We start from the raw sequence: 14,396 nt of genomic DNA on the forward strand, positions 1-14,396 counted from the left end.
CCTGCCCCTCTCAAAGCTGCTCAAACACAGGAAGGTCTCTGGCCACTGTGCCTACAGGAGGGTGTCTTGACTTCCACACTGCTGAAGTTTGGGCTGGGTGGCTCTTTGTTGTGGGGGGCGGGCAGTCCTGGAATACCCCATCCTCACTGTGATAACCCCAAACTCCTGCAGACCTTGCCTGATGTTCGCTGAGGGAAGCCACATCCAGGTGGGACCCCATACTCTGGAGTCCATGCCTCCTCCATCCACAGCCCCATCCCCCTCTTGGGAAGAAGGACAAGAGGTATCCTATGTCCACTGGTCACTCTCCCATTAGGAGTCTCCTTTAGCCTGTCCTTGAGGACCTGTTTGTTTATCTGTACTAGTTTTTAATGACACGGGTGACATTTGAGCACACAGTCCTTGCAAAACACTCCAGCATTCCTAGTGAAGCTGAAGGGTCTTTGAGCACCATCCATGGGGATGTGAGGTCCATGCTGGGTGACCATGCTGTTCCCCCGCCCTGTAAGGGGCGTAGAACAGGTGGGAATGATGTTTTGCTGTTGACCATGGGTGGCCCTCTGACCCTAGTGACTCTCCTAACTTCCTGTGGGGAGCCAGACCTGTCTCTGGGCCTCTGGGCACCGCATGCATGCACAGTGAAGGTGGACCCCAGGACAGCCCCTCAGCTGCCTCCAGGTTGTACCCCTAGCTCTGCCTTTTTCCTGGGACAGCTGCATGTGCTTTCTCAGCCGGGCTCCTGGAGTGGGCGGCAATCAGCAGGGCTATTCTTGTGTTGTGGTCACTGTCCAGGCACAGGGGCCGTGCACATTCTTGGGCAAGTCTTCTGGGGTGCACATGTGAGTGACTCACCAGGACCTCATGTCATAAGGACATGAGTTCCTTAATGACCAGTCACTGCCACGGTTCCTTTGGCGGAGGTGGATCCCTGTGGGCAGTGTTCTGGGCCCTTCTCTCCACCTCTGTCTGGCACCATCTGGTGGTGACATGAGGCACCACAAGCTGCTTTCAATTCTCCCTTCTAGGCCCCTCAGGGGCTGTCTGGGTTCTCTGTCTTTCTTCTGCTGAACTTCTCTGTTCCTGTCTGTTCTCTATTTCTCAACTTTTAATCTTTCTTCCCATTCCTTGGTGCTTTGTAGGAGGTCCTCATTCTTATTAACACTGATCATCATGCTCTTTTTGGACAAAGGATTTTAGGCCATGCTCTTGTTTCCCTTCACAGCCATGGCGGATAGACTGTTTTATGGGGATGAAATAAAATCACACTTGTCCGGTATAGCAGAGTAAATGGAAAATAGAAAGGGGACATTGTGGCACCCCACCGGCTGTGGTGTGGGTCACACCGTGTCTTGCCTGGACATGCCTTGCCCTGGTCATGGACTCACCCGACAGGTTCCTTCTTGGTCAAGGTCAGGTTGCGGTTGGGCCTAGCGTGGTTGATGGGGATGGTGGAGCCCTAGAAGAAACACAGGGAGTCACTGGAGGGTTTCAGGGTCCATGCCCCCTCCAATCCAGGCACCAGCCCTGCCAGGGGCACAGGGAAATATCCTGGCTTATCCACTGGGAACCCAGGGAGGAACGACAGGGATGCCTGGGAAGTCCAGAGCTGGGTAGATAGGCACCAGGAGGGGCAAAGAGATGCTCTACTTTGAGCCTGGCAGGCAGAGCCCTGGTACAGGAAGCTGGTCCCAGTGTGGACAAGGCCAATGACTTTGATATTTGGGCAGAGAAAGGGTGTGGTTAGGGCTGGGGGCAAGGCTTCCTCAGGAGGCCCTGGGCTGGGACCAGGTCCCACTGGGAGTGATGCAGCAGTAGAGCCAGGAGTCGGGAGACAGGCTGGGGGCAGCCCACCTCCCTCATCACTAAGAGGTTCCAGGGCAGAGGAGAGGCCACAGAACCCAGATCCTGCAGTGACACTGTGAGCCTCACAGTGGTGGCTTTCCCTAGGGACCCCCCAGAAATGGTTCCCTGATGGACCTGGGGCCTGGGAATATGATGAGTTCTCCCTCCTGGGACGATGTTGTGTGTCTCACTGATCTTATAATGGGGAGGTGGTGCACATGGGCCTAGAATAATCTCAGAAGCTCCCCAGAAAAGCAGATTGTATTCTCTAGTTAATGGCAAAAAAGAGTGTCAAAGGGATTCCAAGCCCTAGAAAGACACCCTGTCACTGAGAGAGAGAGAGCAGGTGCCAGAGAGAGGACCTGGGTCCTGGGTGGGGCAAGTGCAGGAAGTTGAACTCTGCCAATACCTGAATGGGCCTAGAAGTGGGTGCTGCCCCAGAGCCTTCAGACAAGGCCCAGCCTGACTGATACCCTAACTTCAGCCTTGTGAAGCCTTGGCATGGGACCCACATGAGGCCACCCAGAATTCCCACCAGCAGAGTCTCAAAGTATAAACATGTGTTGTTTTAAGCACTTGTTTTTGGTAGCTGGTTAATGAATCATGCAGACTAGAGCACCACCCTTGAGGCTCTAGTCTGAAGGTGGCACACTAGTCTGCATGATGAACCCATCCCCTGAACATAGTTCCTGGATGTGTTCACATAGGAGGCAGGAGCCCAGGTTCACCTGGATCTTGTCACACCAGCCAGCAAAGTAGCGAAAGGTCTGGATGGACATGCCCACATGGGTCTTTAGGGCCAGTGTGTAGACAGCGCCCGCGTCCAGGGCCTCAATGGTGGCCAGCTCCTCCTGGTGCTGCTCCATGAGATCTGCCAATCTGCAGAAGAACAAGGGTGTGGGCACGTGGGCCCAGGCCTGGCCACAACCTTGTCTGTTCTCTTCAGGCCTGCTCTGAGCTAGGAGTGGGGAGTTAGGGAGACAGGCTGAAAGCAGCCCACAAGAAGGGTCCTGCTCTCCACACGGAGGCATACCGCCCATGCTCAGGTGTGCTGTGCACAGTTTCCCCCATCTGAACTGTGGGGCAGCAACATGTACTTGACTGGACAGGCATGAGGAAGATGCCTTGTGTTCCTCTCACCTCTCTTCTCTCTTTCCTTTCCTTCCTTCCTGAGATCTCTACGGATGGATTACTTTATTATATCCCACAGAGGTGCTCACCCACCTGCTGCAGACAATACAGCTTCAACCAGGAGAAAACATATCTGTTTTTCAAACCCCAACCAAGTTGACAGCTCATTCCAGGGGTCATGTCCAGGGATGGTCCCAGCCCCACTATAGGATGCATGCCCAAGAAGTGGTTTATCTAGCCTTCCTTGAGTCTAAGCCCAGCTACCCTCTCACACTTCTGAGGAGGCAGGGTGGATAGGGCAAGAAACCACAGGCATGGAGCAGCCTCAGTCTAGCAGACAGGGCAGCTCATGTCCAGGGCAAGTGTGGTACAAACTTGCCAGGCCATTCCCACCCTGTTCCTTTCTGTACAGGACCAAGAGGCCCTGATACAGCCCAGGGTTGTGCCTGTCCTCACCTGCCTATACCCTCCAGGACCCCTGGGAGCTGCTGCCATACTCAGGTTACAACCACAATGCTGTGTCTGGCCCATTAGCCCTGAAATCCTGTTCCCACTTCACCCTCACAGTGGCCTCTTCCAGGCGCTCAGGTAAGTCAGGCCTCTTGCCCTAGGACTTTGGGTCTTTTGGGTGCCCTATTAGGGCACATTTGAACCCCCTCCAGACACCCCCATTTATCCTCCTGATTTTCTGTATTTCTTTCAGATATGGACTCACGTGTCACACCTTTCAGAAGCCAACCCTAATCCCCACGCACCCTGAGGGTAATCCCAGGTCCCTTCCACACCCTTAGTAGCGTCCTCTGCCTTTCTTTAAGCCTTTGCCTCAAAGTCTATAACAGGTATTGTTTTAGATGGCTTTTTGGTCTCTATTTGTCTGTCCCACTGGAATCCCAGCTCCCTGCTGCTGGTGTCTCCTTAGCTCGTAGAAAGGTCTCAGCCCAATCTGCTGAATAGGACAGTGTTCTGAGCTGCACAGGCCACACCAGGGCTCAGACACGTGGACCTCCTGAAGGGCACTGTCTGGGTAAGAAGAGAAAATGCTAAAACACTTTTTGAGAAAAGTCCTGTACCCAACAGTGAAAACACCATTTAGTGACAGTTAAAGGACTGGAGCTCTATCAGCTACCAGGATAGACAAACTCAACTCTCTGTTGTATAAATGGGACCCATTAGCTCCAAGGTCTGCTGATAATTAACTCAAATTATTTTTCACACATCTAATTATTTCTAAAGTAGCCTAAGCGAGCAAAATTTTTTTTTGCAGTTTTTGGCCGGGGCTGGGTTTGAATCGGCCACCTCTGGTATGTGGGACCAGCGCCCTACTCCTTTGAGCCACAGGCGCTGCCCCAAGTGAGCAAATTTTTAGCCAGTTGGAGCCTGCCTGCTTCATATACCGCCGGAGTTTCACCCAGAAGCTGTCTGGCTGCTCCCAGACTCCCCGGAGGCTCTCTTTTACCCACCAGGGGCTCAGGGACTGTCCAGGGGCTTTCTCCAACTCTCTCTCCTCTCAGAACAGGGTACAGTCTTGTTCCTGCAGTGCATGCTGTGCTCAGGGATGCCACAGTGGCCCCTACTGCCCTGACTGGCCAGGGCGTTCTGTAGTCATTTCTTGGGAAGAGCCTGGCCCTTCTGCTTCTGGGGCATCATGACCCAGCCTGTCACACTGAGCTGGGCAGAGGCAGTGTTGAGCAGGCCTCTCAGTGGGTACTGGGAGTTTGCAAAGAGAAAGGACCTGGTCACTAGGGAGCTCTTGCACACCCTTGAGATGTCGGTCCACACAGTCAGTCCCCACTTGGAGCTTGGCAAGGCACCACCCTGTTGTTGTGGGTTGGTAGTTGTGGTGACAATGTGTCACCAGATGGCAGCAGAGCATCTTGGGAAAGGACCCCTCCCCTGCACAAAGCTCAAGGTTGGGGTCCTCTGCTACACACACAGGTCCAGAGGCCTAGTCCCAGTGTGAGCATGCAAGTCCCACAATCCTGCCTAATCTCCAGGAGTGCTAGGGACTGTCTGACACTAGACAATGCCTTCCTAGAACCAATGGGCTCCCCTGAGGTTTGGAGCCAGAGCAGGCTGAGCATACCAGGCCCCACAGCCCTGGCCTGCCCATGTCTCTACAATGCTGAGCAGATCGCACAGGCTCTGGTTTCCTGCAACTATAGCCCTGGTGTTTCCCACTGCAGGAATAGAAACAAAGCCATTCTGACTGAAAAGCTGAGGCAGGAGCTCTTCCTGACAGATGACAAACCACACTGGGTCATACTCTAACTGGTGACCCACCCTCTAGAGCCTCTCCAGGACCCTGAGAGCATAAGCTGGGTCCCTGAGGCTGAGCAGGCCTCCTCGACACCATGTGGCTCACCTGCCCAGTAACCCCTTCTGGAAATGTTGCCCACTTCTTTGGAGTGACTGCTCCTTTCACTGGAATCCTAGGGGTGTAGCACCTCCTTTTTGTGCCTCCCTCTTGCCCTAAGGTCACAAACTAGAGTCATAATCACAAGTCCTTCCTTAAGACTTCTGAACTGGGATAAAATGAAAGAAGGAAAAGGGCAGAAGGGAGGGAGGTGGGAGAGGAAGGGAGAGAAAGAAGGAAATGTGAGACCAGGAGACCAGGAGATTTCAACTGCCAACACAGGCTGAGCCAGGAATAGAGCCAGGCCAGATCACCCCTGCCCTTGCTGTTCTCTGCATGCAGGAGCCCCAAGGCCACCCCATGGCCAGGCCAACACAGGGAGCTGGCGCCTGTCTCAGCCTGCATCTCAGGCACCTTCCAACAGAGTACACCCTTACTTGTCCTCCTCCCCTTCATCAGGGCACCTCTGTATAGCCACTGCTGAAACATCTGCTGTTTTCATGCCCTTCCTCTGACAAGCCTTTTCTGAGCCTTAGGTAGCAGCCCTGGCCTAGTTAGTCTGTTGGCCTCAGTCACTCTGGGCCTTCCCAGGACTTAGCTTCTCTTGGCAGGAACCAAGAAAAGGAGTGTTTGCAGGAACGTAACACCTGCCCAAGCTGAAGGTGGGGGCAGCCGGCCAGTGGGTGCTGGGCTCTCACCTGTACAGAAGCCTGCCCCGGTCCCGCGCGCTGATCTTCCCCCACAGTCCATTCTCAAAAGCATCCCTGGCTGCGGCCACTGCCTTGTCAATGTCACTGACCTGGGCCAGGGACACCTGGCAGATGACCTGTGGGGGAAGCAGAGCCATAGAAGGTCTTCCCAGGCTGAGTCCCTGCCTCACCCCAGCCCTGGACAAGCCCAGAGGGAAGCCCTGGAAATGGTAGGCAGGAGGCAGCAGTGCTAGGAAAAGTCGAGTTGTGTCTCCATACCTGGGGCCATCTCTTCACATTCCCACTAAGCCTAATCGGGGCAGGAGATTTGGCCTGTGGCTCTGAGCTCAGTGCTCCTGCCAAGAGTGGGGACCAATGAATTTAGTGCATCCAGCCAGAGAGATTCTTCCTAAGTGAAATAGATGAAGCACTAGAACTTCCTGGCCTATGGCCCTGGTTCTGCACCCAGGTGCCACCTGCATCCCTGCCCTGCATGTACCCACATGTACCACAGCAGGTTCCTCACCTGGTCTGTAGGTGGAAGGAGGTCAGCACCTCCTTGCTGGCCACTAGGACAGCCACACCCACCTCTGCTCCAGTACCTGCCGGGAGCCTTGTCCATAGCTGCTTCCCGGAACCCCAGCCCCAAGGGTCCTACACATCCTTTCTGTGCCCCTAAGTCCTGCCCATCCTTTTTAGATCACTCTTTCTTAAAACTCCCCTTGAACTGCTCCATTTTCTGCAGGGGTCCTGCAGTGATACTATGGGCTGGGATGAAATAGAAAAATATCCATGTGCACCCATAAGAGTATGTCTTGCTCCAGGAATCCTGTGTTTCAGCTACAATGCATGGTGCTGGCTCACAACTTCATGTAGTCATAGTCATGAAAGTGTGGCAAAGAGGATTCAGCTCCCGAAAGAGTGTATGGCATACAAGGTATCAGGAATTGGGTCCTCACTGGGGCTATGCTGGAATGTGGAGGGGAGGCAACAGTGGGATCTCTTCCCAGAGGATGACCCTGCTCCCTGTCTCTAAGGCAAGCACAGGACACTTCAGAGGCTGTTCCCAATCTCACCCTACTCTGTCCTTGTAAGATGGACAGGAAACTGACCAAGTCCCTTTCCTGTCATCTCAAAGGCTCGCATCTAAGCAGAGGCCCCTGGGCTGGGACCCCCAGAGGCCAGGTAGGGCAGGAGGGGACAGGTATGTAGAGGCAGGGGGAGTGGGGCAGAGGAGGAGTTCTAGGCCTGCACTCACACTTCCGTCAGTCGGGTTGATGGTCTCGAAGGTCTTGCCACCCTCGGCATCCACAAATGCCCCTCCAATGAAGAGCTGGTGGGGCATTCGGACAGTCCGTTTGTTCACAGCCATTTCTACCTGGAAAGCAAGTCCTCAGCTGTAGTGTGATTCTTCCCAGGGGACACAGTGACCAGCACAGACCCACATGGGCACATGGGAAACTCACAGATGGGGAGGTAAACACACACATACACAACCAAGGGGCTGGGGCTTGAGGAGCCATCACATGGGCAGCAATGGCAATTGAGTGATCAGAAGAGATGACAGTCATATACTTTGAGGCCCGGGTGGAATCCCAGCACTGCCTCTCCTCGCTGTGCAGCCTCAGGCTGGTCACTCAGCCTTCTGTCTGGGAGGATTCTCAGCCCATAGGAAGAGCCAGTGAGCCACTGAGGGAAGGGTCCTTGTGAGCCACCAGACAGTACTGTGGACTGGTAGTTCCTCACTAAACACAATGCCTCTGGGCCACCATCTCTGTTCTGAGATCTGCTCAATTGTTGGCCTGCAATTGAAGGCCAACCTGGGGTCCACCTTGGCTCCCTGTACTTTCTTCATCAGTTTGTTCCAAACTACCAAACTATACCAAAGCTTGTCCCTATGGGAACTGGTAGCCTAGCAAAACACCCAGGGGAAATTTCTCAATTTTCTTTAAAAATAGATTTTTAATTACTGATTACATTTCCATATATATAAGTTGAATGTGTAGGCTCATTTGTTAACTAAAAGTCTCTTCTACTATCTACTACTTTGGTAACTAAAAGTCTCTTCTTAGTATCCTGGTCTCACATCTTGGGACTCAGAATTTGGCCGATATGGTAGCAGACAACTAGGTCCTTGGCTGAGTGTCCTTGGCTATCCTAGGACTATGGTATCCCAGGTGCAGGGAGAGCAGGGCTCCTGGCTTTCTTAACATCCAGGATTCCTCCATGTGTCATCATGGCTCTGCAAAGGCAGCTGCCTGGGGGTTGCAGGATTGTGCCTTATGGAGAGTCCAGGACTCACGTAGTTGATGGCACATTCGCTCTCTTCATCGTCCCCTCGCAGCTTTCTCACTAACAGCTGGATGAAGTCCCCAAAGGTGGTTGCCATGTAAACATCCTCATTTTCTAACTCCAGGCCATCACACAGCTCCTTCACTTCCTCTACCAGCCTGTAGGAATGAGAAAGAAAGATGGGGAGCATGGGAGGAGGTGTAGTAGACCTGCATTGCTCCAGTGGCAAAGGTAGCAATACTAACTCCCTTTACCTAGAAGGGGGCTCCATCCAACTCCCAAGAAATGGCCATGAGCCTAGAATGTCTAAAATGAAAAGGCGTAACCATACCAAGTATTGTGAAAGGTGCAAATCAACTGAGCACAATGGAATTCTCACACTGTTGGTAGGATGTTCATGGTACAACTACTTTGGAAAATACTTTGGGAGCATCTTAAAAATTAAATTCATACATATATTTAAACATATCCTTCCCATTTCATTCTCAGGGATTTAACCAAAATAAGTAAAAGCCTATGTTGAGACAGGAGATGGCAGAGTAGAAAGCTTCAGAAATCCATCCCCTACCTAAACAACTATTCAACTTACAAAAACTATCTGAATCAAATATTTTTGAATTCTGGAGTCTAGTCAAATGGTCTGAAGCATCAAGGAGAAAGATTTATGAAGATGCTGTTAACTGTCAATAAATTTCAGGGAATTTCACCCTTTGAGGTGTTGGCTACTATTCCTCTGTCTCTGCAGTAGGAAGCTGTGGGGGCACTGGACCATATTCCAGAAGTAACTTGTGGAAGCCAGGGTGAACTATAAGGATCTTGTCTTCCTACTATCAGGTTTGTATTGTAAGCTGTGATGTTGCTTTTGATTGCTGAAAGGTCATCACAGCCACTGTTTCAACTTTCACAGGCTGAAATACATTCCAAGAGATTTAAAGAAGAAATATTTTCCCTTCATTTTGGGAGTGAGACATTTAAGAAAATCTTTGTCAGACCACTGGCTGGCTGCAAGAACAATGGAACAGAAACTTCAGTGGCTATACACAAGAAGGAATACATGCCTTGGAAAAACAATTTGGAAAAGTCATGAATGACTCTAGCCCTCAACAAGTACAGTGTAGCAATTCCTGAGGAGTGGGGAAATTATATTTCCACAATTACCACAACATAACACTCAAAATGTCCCATTATTAACAAAATTTACAAAATGCATGAAAGAAATAAGAGCCCATATTGCAGGCTAAAAAGAATTTGAAAGACTGTATCTCTGAGGAAGAACAGATATTGAAATTATTAGTCAAAGACGTTACATCAACTGTCTTAAATATATTCAGTGAGCTAAAGAAAAACATCAATAAAGAACTAAAGGAAATCAAGAAAATAATGCATAAACAAAATGAGATTATAAATAGAAAGATAGAAGCTACAATAAGAAACCACATGGAGGAGGGGGCAGACCAAGATGGCAGACCAGAAGGATTGTTCAGCTGAGTTCTCCTAGAATGATTGGGGAAAAAGAGAGAACCCAGCCATACCTGGCACAGGGACCTTACCCAGAGTCATAGCTCAGGGAGCACAGTGAGGAGGTGGTAATCTGGATACATCAGATGATCCAGAGCAGTGGAAATATGATGAATTATGCAAGTGATTCCAACCAGCTGGCCTCTCATAGAAGTCCAGTTTTGGAGAAAGCCTTTCTAAAGTTTCCAGTTGTTGGGGGAAGCTGCACATTGAGTGGAACACTTGGAAGAGTAAGCAGACTTAAACAGTATACAGCAACCAGATTTGAATGCCAGTTGGAGTGGATTTGCCATTGGTTTGGTGGCTGATGAAGCAGCAACACTGAGAAGGTCTCGATGGCCAGGGGGTTGCCACTGTGGGAAGGTCATGAGAAGGTCTTAGATAAGGCCTAAAGCATAGTCATATTAATTCTACCTGGCCAGATCAGAACTCCACTTGTGGGACAGGCTGAGGGACTCCCACACCCCATGGGAACTGGAGTCAGGAGGCACTGTGAGATCTGGAGTCTAGTCAAATGGTCTGAAGCAAATGGTCTGAAGAATCCTGAAGGTTCTTGTGAGCTTTAAGATTCCAACCTGGCAGGGTCTGAATGCTGAGGAAACAATCAGGTGATCACCAAAGGCAATTAAGTTTGGAATAAGGACCATAGAAGTTGCTACTGTGCTCTCTGTCTCCTAAAAAGTCCACAGTGCTACCTGGAGTCCTGGAGACATATTACAACATACTGTCATCAAGAGCAAGGACTTATGTTTGAGACAAAGGAAGCAGTGAGAAGGAAAAAGGAGGACAAAGAGGTAAACAAGAAGGAAGAGCACATGAGGAAGAACCAACAGGAAAATTCAGGCAACATGGAAAACCAAACAAGAGACCGAAAGTGACCCCAAGAGACCAATGAGGCAGCTATTGCAGAAGATTCTACCTATAAAGAACTAATGGACTTGACAGAAAGGGAATTTAAAATATGGATGATAAAGGCAATAAAATGAATGGACAAGAAAATAGAAAGACAGAACCAAAAATCAGATGAGAAATGTATAGAATATAGAAAGGAGAAGAAAGAACCTCAGAGCTAGAAGACAAAGTTTTTGAATTAATCCAGGTAGTTGCAGAGGCAGAAAAGAAGACAGCAAAAGCAAAATAGGAGCTTAGAGAACTACAAGACTCCATGAAGCAGTCAAACATGCAAATAATACGGATTCCTGAAAGGGAAGAAGATTGTCCCAAAGGAATGGAAGCCATACTGGAGACTGTCATAAATGAAAACTTCCCAAGTTTTACTAAAGACCCCAACACACTCCTTTCAGATGGATATCTAACCTCAGGTCATCTCAACTAAAACAGAGCCTTTCCAAGACACATTGTAATAAACCCATCCAAAGTCAAAATGAAATAAAGAATTCTGCAAGTGGCCAAAAGTAAGTGCCAACTGACCTACAGAGGCAGAGCCATTAAGATGACAGAAAACTTTTCAACTGAAACCTTCCAAGCCAGAAGAGCATGGTCATTCACCTTCAACATTCTTAAACAAAACAATTTTCAGCCCAGAATTCTGATATCCTGCTGAACTAAGTTTCAAAATTGATGGAGAGATCAATTCTTGTGGATACACAAGCACTGAGGAAATTCACAACAACCAGACCAGCTCTACAGGAAATACTTAGACCTGTTCTCAACACTGACCATCACAGTGGAACACCAGAAAGTAAACACCCAGAAGCTAAAGATCAAAATATAGTTTCCACAGTGGCACAAAAGGACTTTCACAAAATATGATGAATAGAATTCCACCCCACTTATCAATTCTCTGGATAAATGTCAATGGACTGAATTCACCACTGAAGAGGCACAGGCTGGCTGATTGGATAAAACAAAAGAAGCCATCTATATGCCATCTTAAGGAAACACATCTAACTCTGAAAGACAAATTAATACTCAGGGTTAAGGGATGGAAAACAATATTTCAGGCAAATGGAAATCAGAAGAAAGGAAGGGTTGCAATCTTATTTTCAGATACAAGCAGATTTAAAGCAACTAAAGTTAAGAGACAAAGATGGACACTTTTTACTGGTTAAAGGAACAATACAACAAGAACACATCTCAATTTTAAATATTTATGCACCCAACTTAAATGCTCCCAGATTTATGAAACCGATCTTGATGGGTCTGAGAAATAGGACATTCTATAATGGGGTTCCCTCTGACAGAAGTGGACAGATCCTCTAAACAGAAACTAAACAAAGATACAAAGGACTTAAATGTGACCCTAGAACAAATGGGATTAATAGACATATACAGAACACGCCATCCCAAAGCTAAGGAATATACATTTTTCTCATGGTACATACTCCAAAATCAACCATATCCTAGGATGCAAATCAAACCTGAGCAAAATTAAAACCATAAAAATTATACCTTCTATCAGACCACAAGGTAATAAAGGTAGAACTCAACTCCAACAAAAACGTTCATCCCCACAGAAAGACTTGCAAATCAAACAGCCTTATGCTGAATGATAGCTGGGTACAGGAAGAGATAAAAGAGGAAATCATTAAATTCCTCCAACATAAAAACAATAAAGACACAAGTTACCCAAACCTGTGGGATACAGCAAAAGCAGTCTTAAGAGGGAAATTTATCACATTAGATGTCTACACTCGAAAAACAGAAAGACAGTGCAGCAACAAACTCATGAACTATCTTACAGAATTGGAAAAAGAATAACAATCTAATTTCAAACCCAGTAGAAAAACAGAAATAACCAAAATTAAATCAGAGATTAATGAAATTGAAAACAAAAGAAGCATTCAGGAAATAAACAAAACAAAAAGTTGGGTTTTTGAAAAATTAATGAAATCAATAAACTTTTGGCCAGATTAAGTAGAAATAGAAAAACAAAATCTCTAATAACCTCAATAAGAAACAATAAAGGTGAAATAACAACAGATGCCCCAGAGATATAAGAGATTGTCACTGAGCACTACAAGAAACTCTATGTCCTGAAATTAAACAATGTGAAAGAAATGGATCAATACCTGGAATCACACCCTTTCCCTAAACTTAATCAAGAAGAAATAGATTTCTTGAACAGACTGATTTTACGAACTGAGATCAAAGAAACAATAAAAAATATCCCAGAAAAAAAAAGCCCTGGTTCAGATGGTTTCACACCAGAATTCTATCAAACCTTTGAAGAAGAGCTTGTACCCATATTGCAGAAATTATTCCAAAACTTGAGAAGGAAGGAATCTTCCCCAACATGTTCCACATAGCAAACATCATTCTAATACCAAAGATACTTTATACTACCCCAAACCAGGAAAAGACCCAAATAAAAAGGAGAACTTCAGACCAATTTCACTAATGAAGATAGATGCAAAAATTCTCAATAAAATCCTAGCCAATATCACAATTACGCATTAAAAAATTGTTCATCATGATCAAGTAGGTTTCATCCCACGGATGCAAGGCTGGTTTAGCAGAAGCAAGTCCATAAACATAATTGACCATATCAACAGAAACAAAAACAAAGACCATATGATCCTCCCAATAGATGCAGAAAAAGCATTTGATAAAATTCAGCATCGTTTTCTAATTAAAACACGTAAGACATAGGCATAGGTGGCACATTTCTGAACCTGATCAAAGCCATCTAAAAGACATAACTTATGTCTCAGCATAATGAAAGCCATCTATAAGAGATAACTTATGTCTCAGTGTAATCAAAACTACCCTGAGATTTCACCTAACCACCGTAAGAATGGAACACTTTTACACTGCTGGTGGGGCTGCAAACTAATACAACCTTTTTGGAAGGAAGTATGAAGAATCCTCCAAGAACTCAAACTAGACCTCCCATTTCATCCTGCAATCCAGCCATCTACCCAGAAGAAAAAAAGTCCTTTTATCATAAGGACATTTGCACTAGACTATTTATCACAGCTCAATTTACAATTGCCAAAATGTGGAAACAGCCTACATGCCCACCAACCCAGGAATGGATTAACAAGCTGTGGTATATGTATACATGAAATACTATTCAGCCACTAAAAAAGATGGAGACTTTACATGTTTTGTATTAACCTGGATGGAGGTGGAACACATTCTTCTTAGTAAAGCATCATAAGAATGGAGAAGCAAGAATCCAATGTACTCAATTCTAATATGAAGGCAGTAGATAATGTAATACAAGGGAGGGGTAGGGGAATGAGCAAGTGGGGAGAGGGGAGGAGGCAAGGGGATGGGGGGGTCACAGTGTATGGCACTGTGGGCATACACAGGGGCAGGACATAATTATAAGAGGGACTTTATCTAACAAATGCAATCAGTATAACCTAATTTTTTATACACTCAATGAATCTCAAACAATAAAGAAGGGGAATGGGGAGGGGGAGGAGGAGGAGGAGCAGAAGAAAGCAAATGGAAATTCTTGAGCTATCAAGTGCAATAAGTAGAGAAGTTCAACAGCAGATTTGAGTATTCAAAGGGAATATCAGCACATTTGAAATCATCAAATTTGAGGAGCAGAAAGAAAAAAGAATGAAAACACTGAACAGAGCCTGAGGACCTGTAAG

General features: G+C 47.3%; 1 protein-coding gene across 1 annotated transcript in view; it reads right to left on the reverse strand.

The window, feature by feature from the left end:
• The window catches only part of ALDH1L1 (aldehyde dehydrogenase 1 family member L1), a 69,508-nt gene that overhangs the window by 24,219 nt on the left and 30,893 nt on the right, over positions 1–14,396 (reverse strand). Inside the window, exons 10-14 of the mRNA XM_053598570.1 lie at positions 8,318–8,465; positions 7,274–7,393; positions 6,025–6,152; positions 2,571–2,721; positions 1,386–1,456 (exon numbers count right to left, since the gene is read on the reverse strand). Coding sequence (XP_053454545.1) covers positions 1,386–1,456; positions 2,571–2,721; positions 6,025–6,152; positions 7,274–7,393; positions 8,318–8,465 — 618 coding nt within the window. The remainder of the gene's footprint in view (positions 1–1,385; positions 1,457–2,570; positions 2,722–6,024; positions 6,153–7,273; positions 7,394–8,317; positions 8,466–14,396) is intronic.

Source organism: Nycticebus coucang, chromosome 8, assembly GCF_027406575.1.
Source record: "Nycticebus coucang isolate mNycCou1 chromosome 8, mNycCou1.pri, whole genome shotgun sequence".
In the NCBI taxonomy this organism is placed as follows: Eukaryota; Metazoa; Chordata; class Mammalia; order Primates; family Lorisidae; genus Nycticebus; species Nycticebus coucang.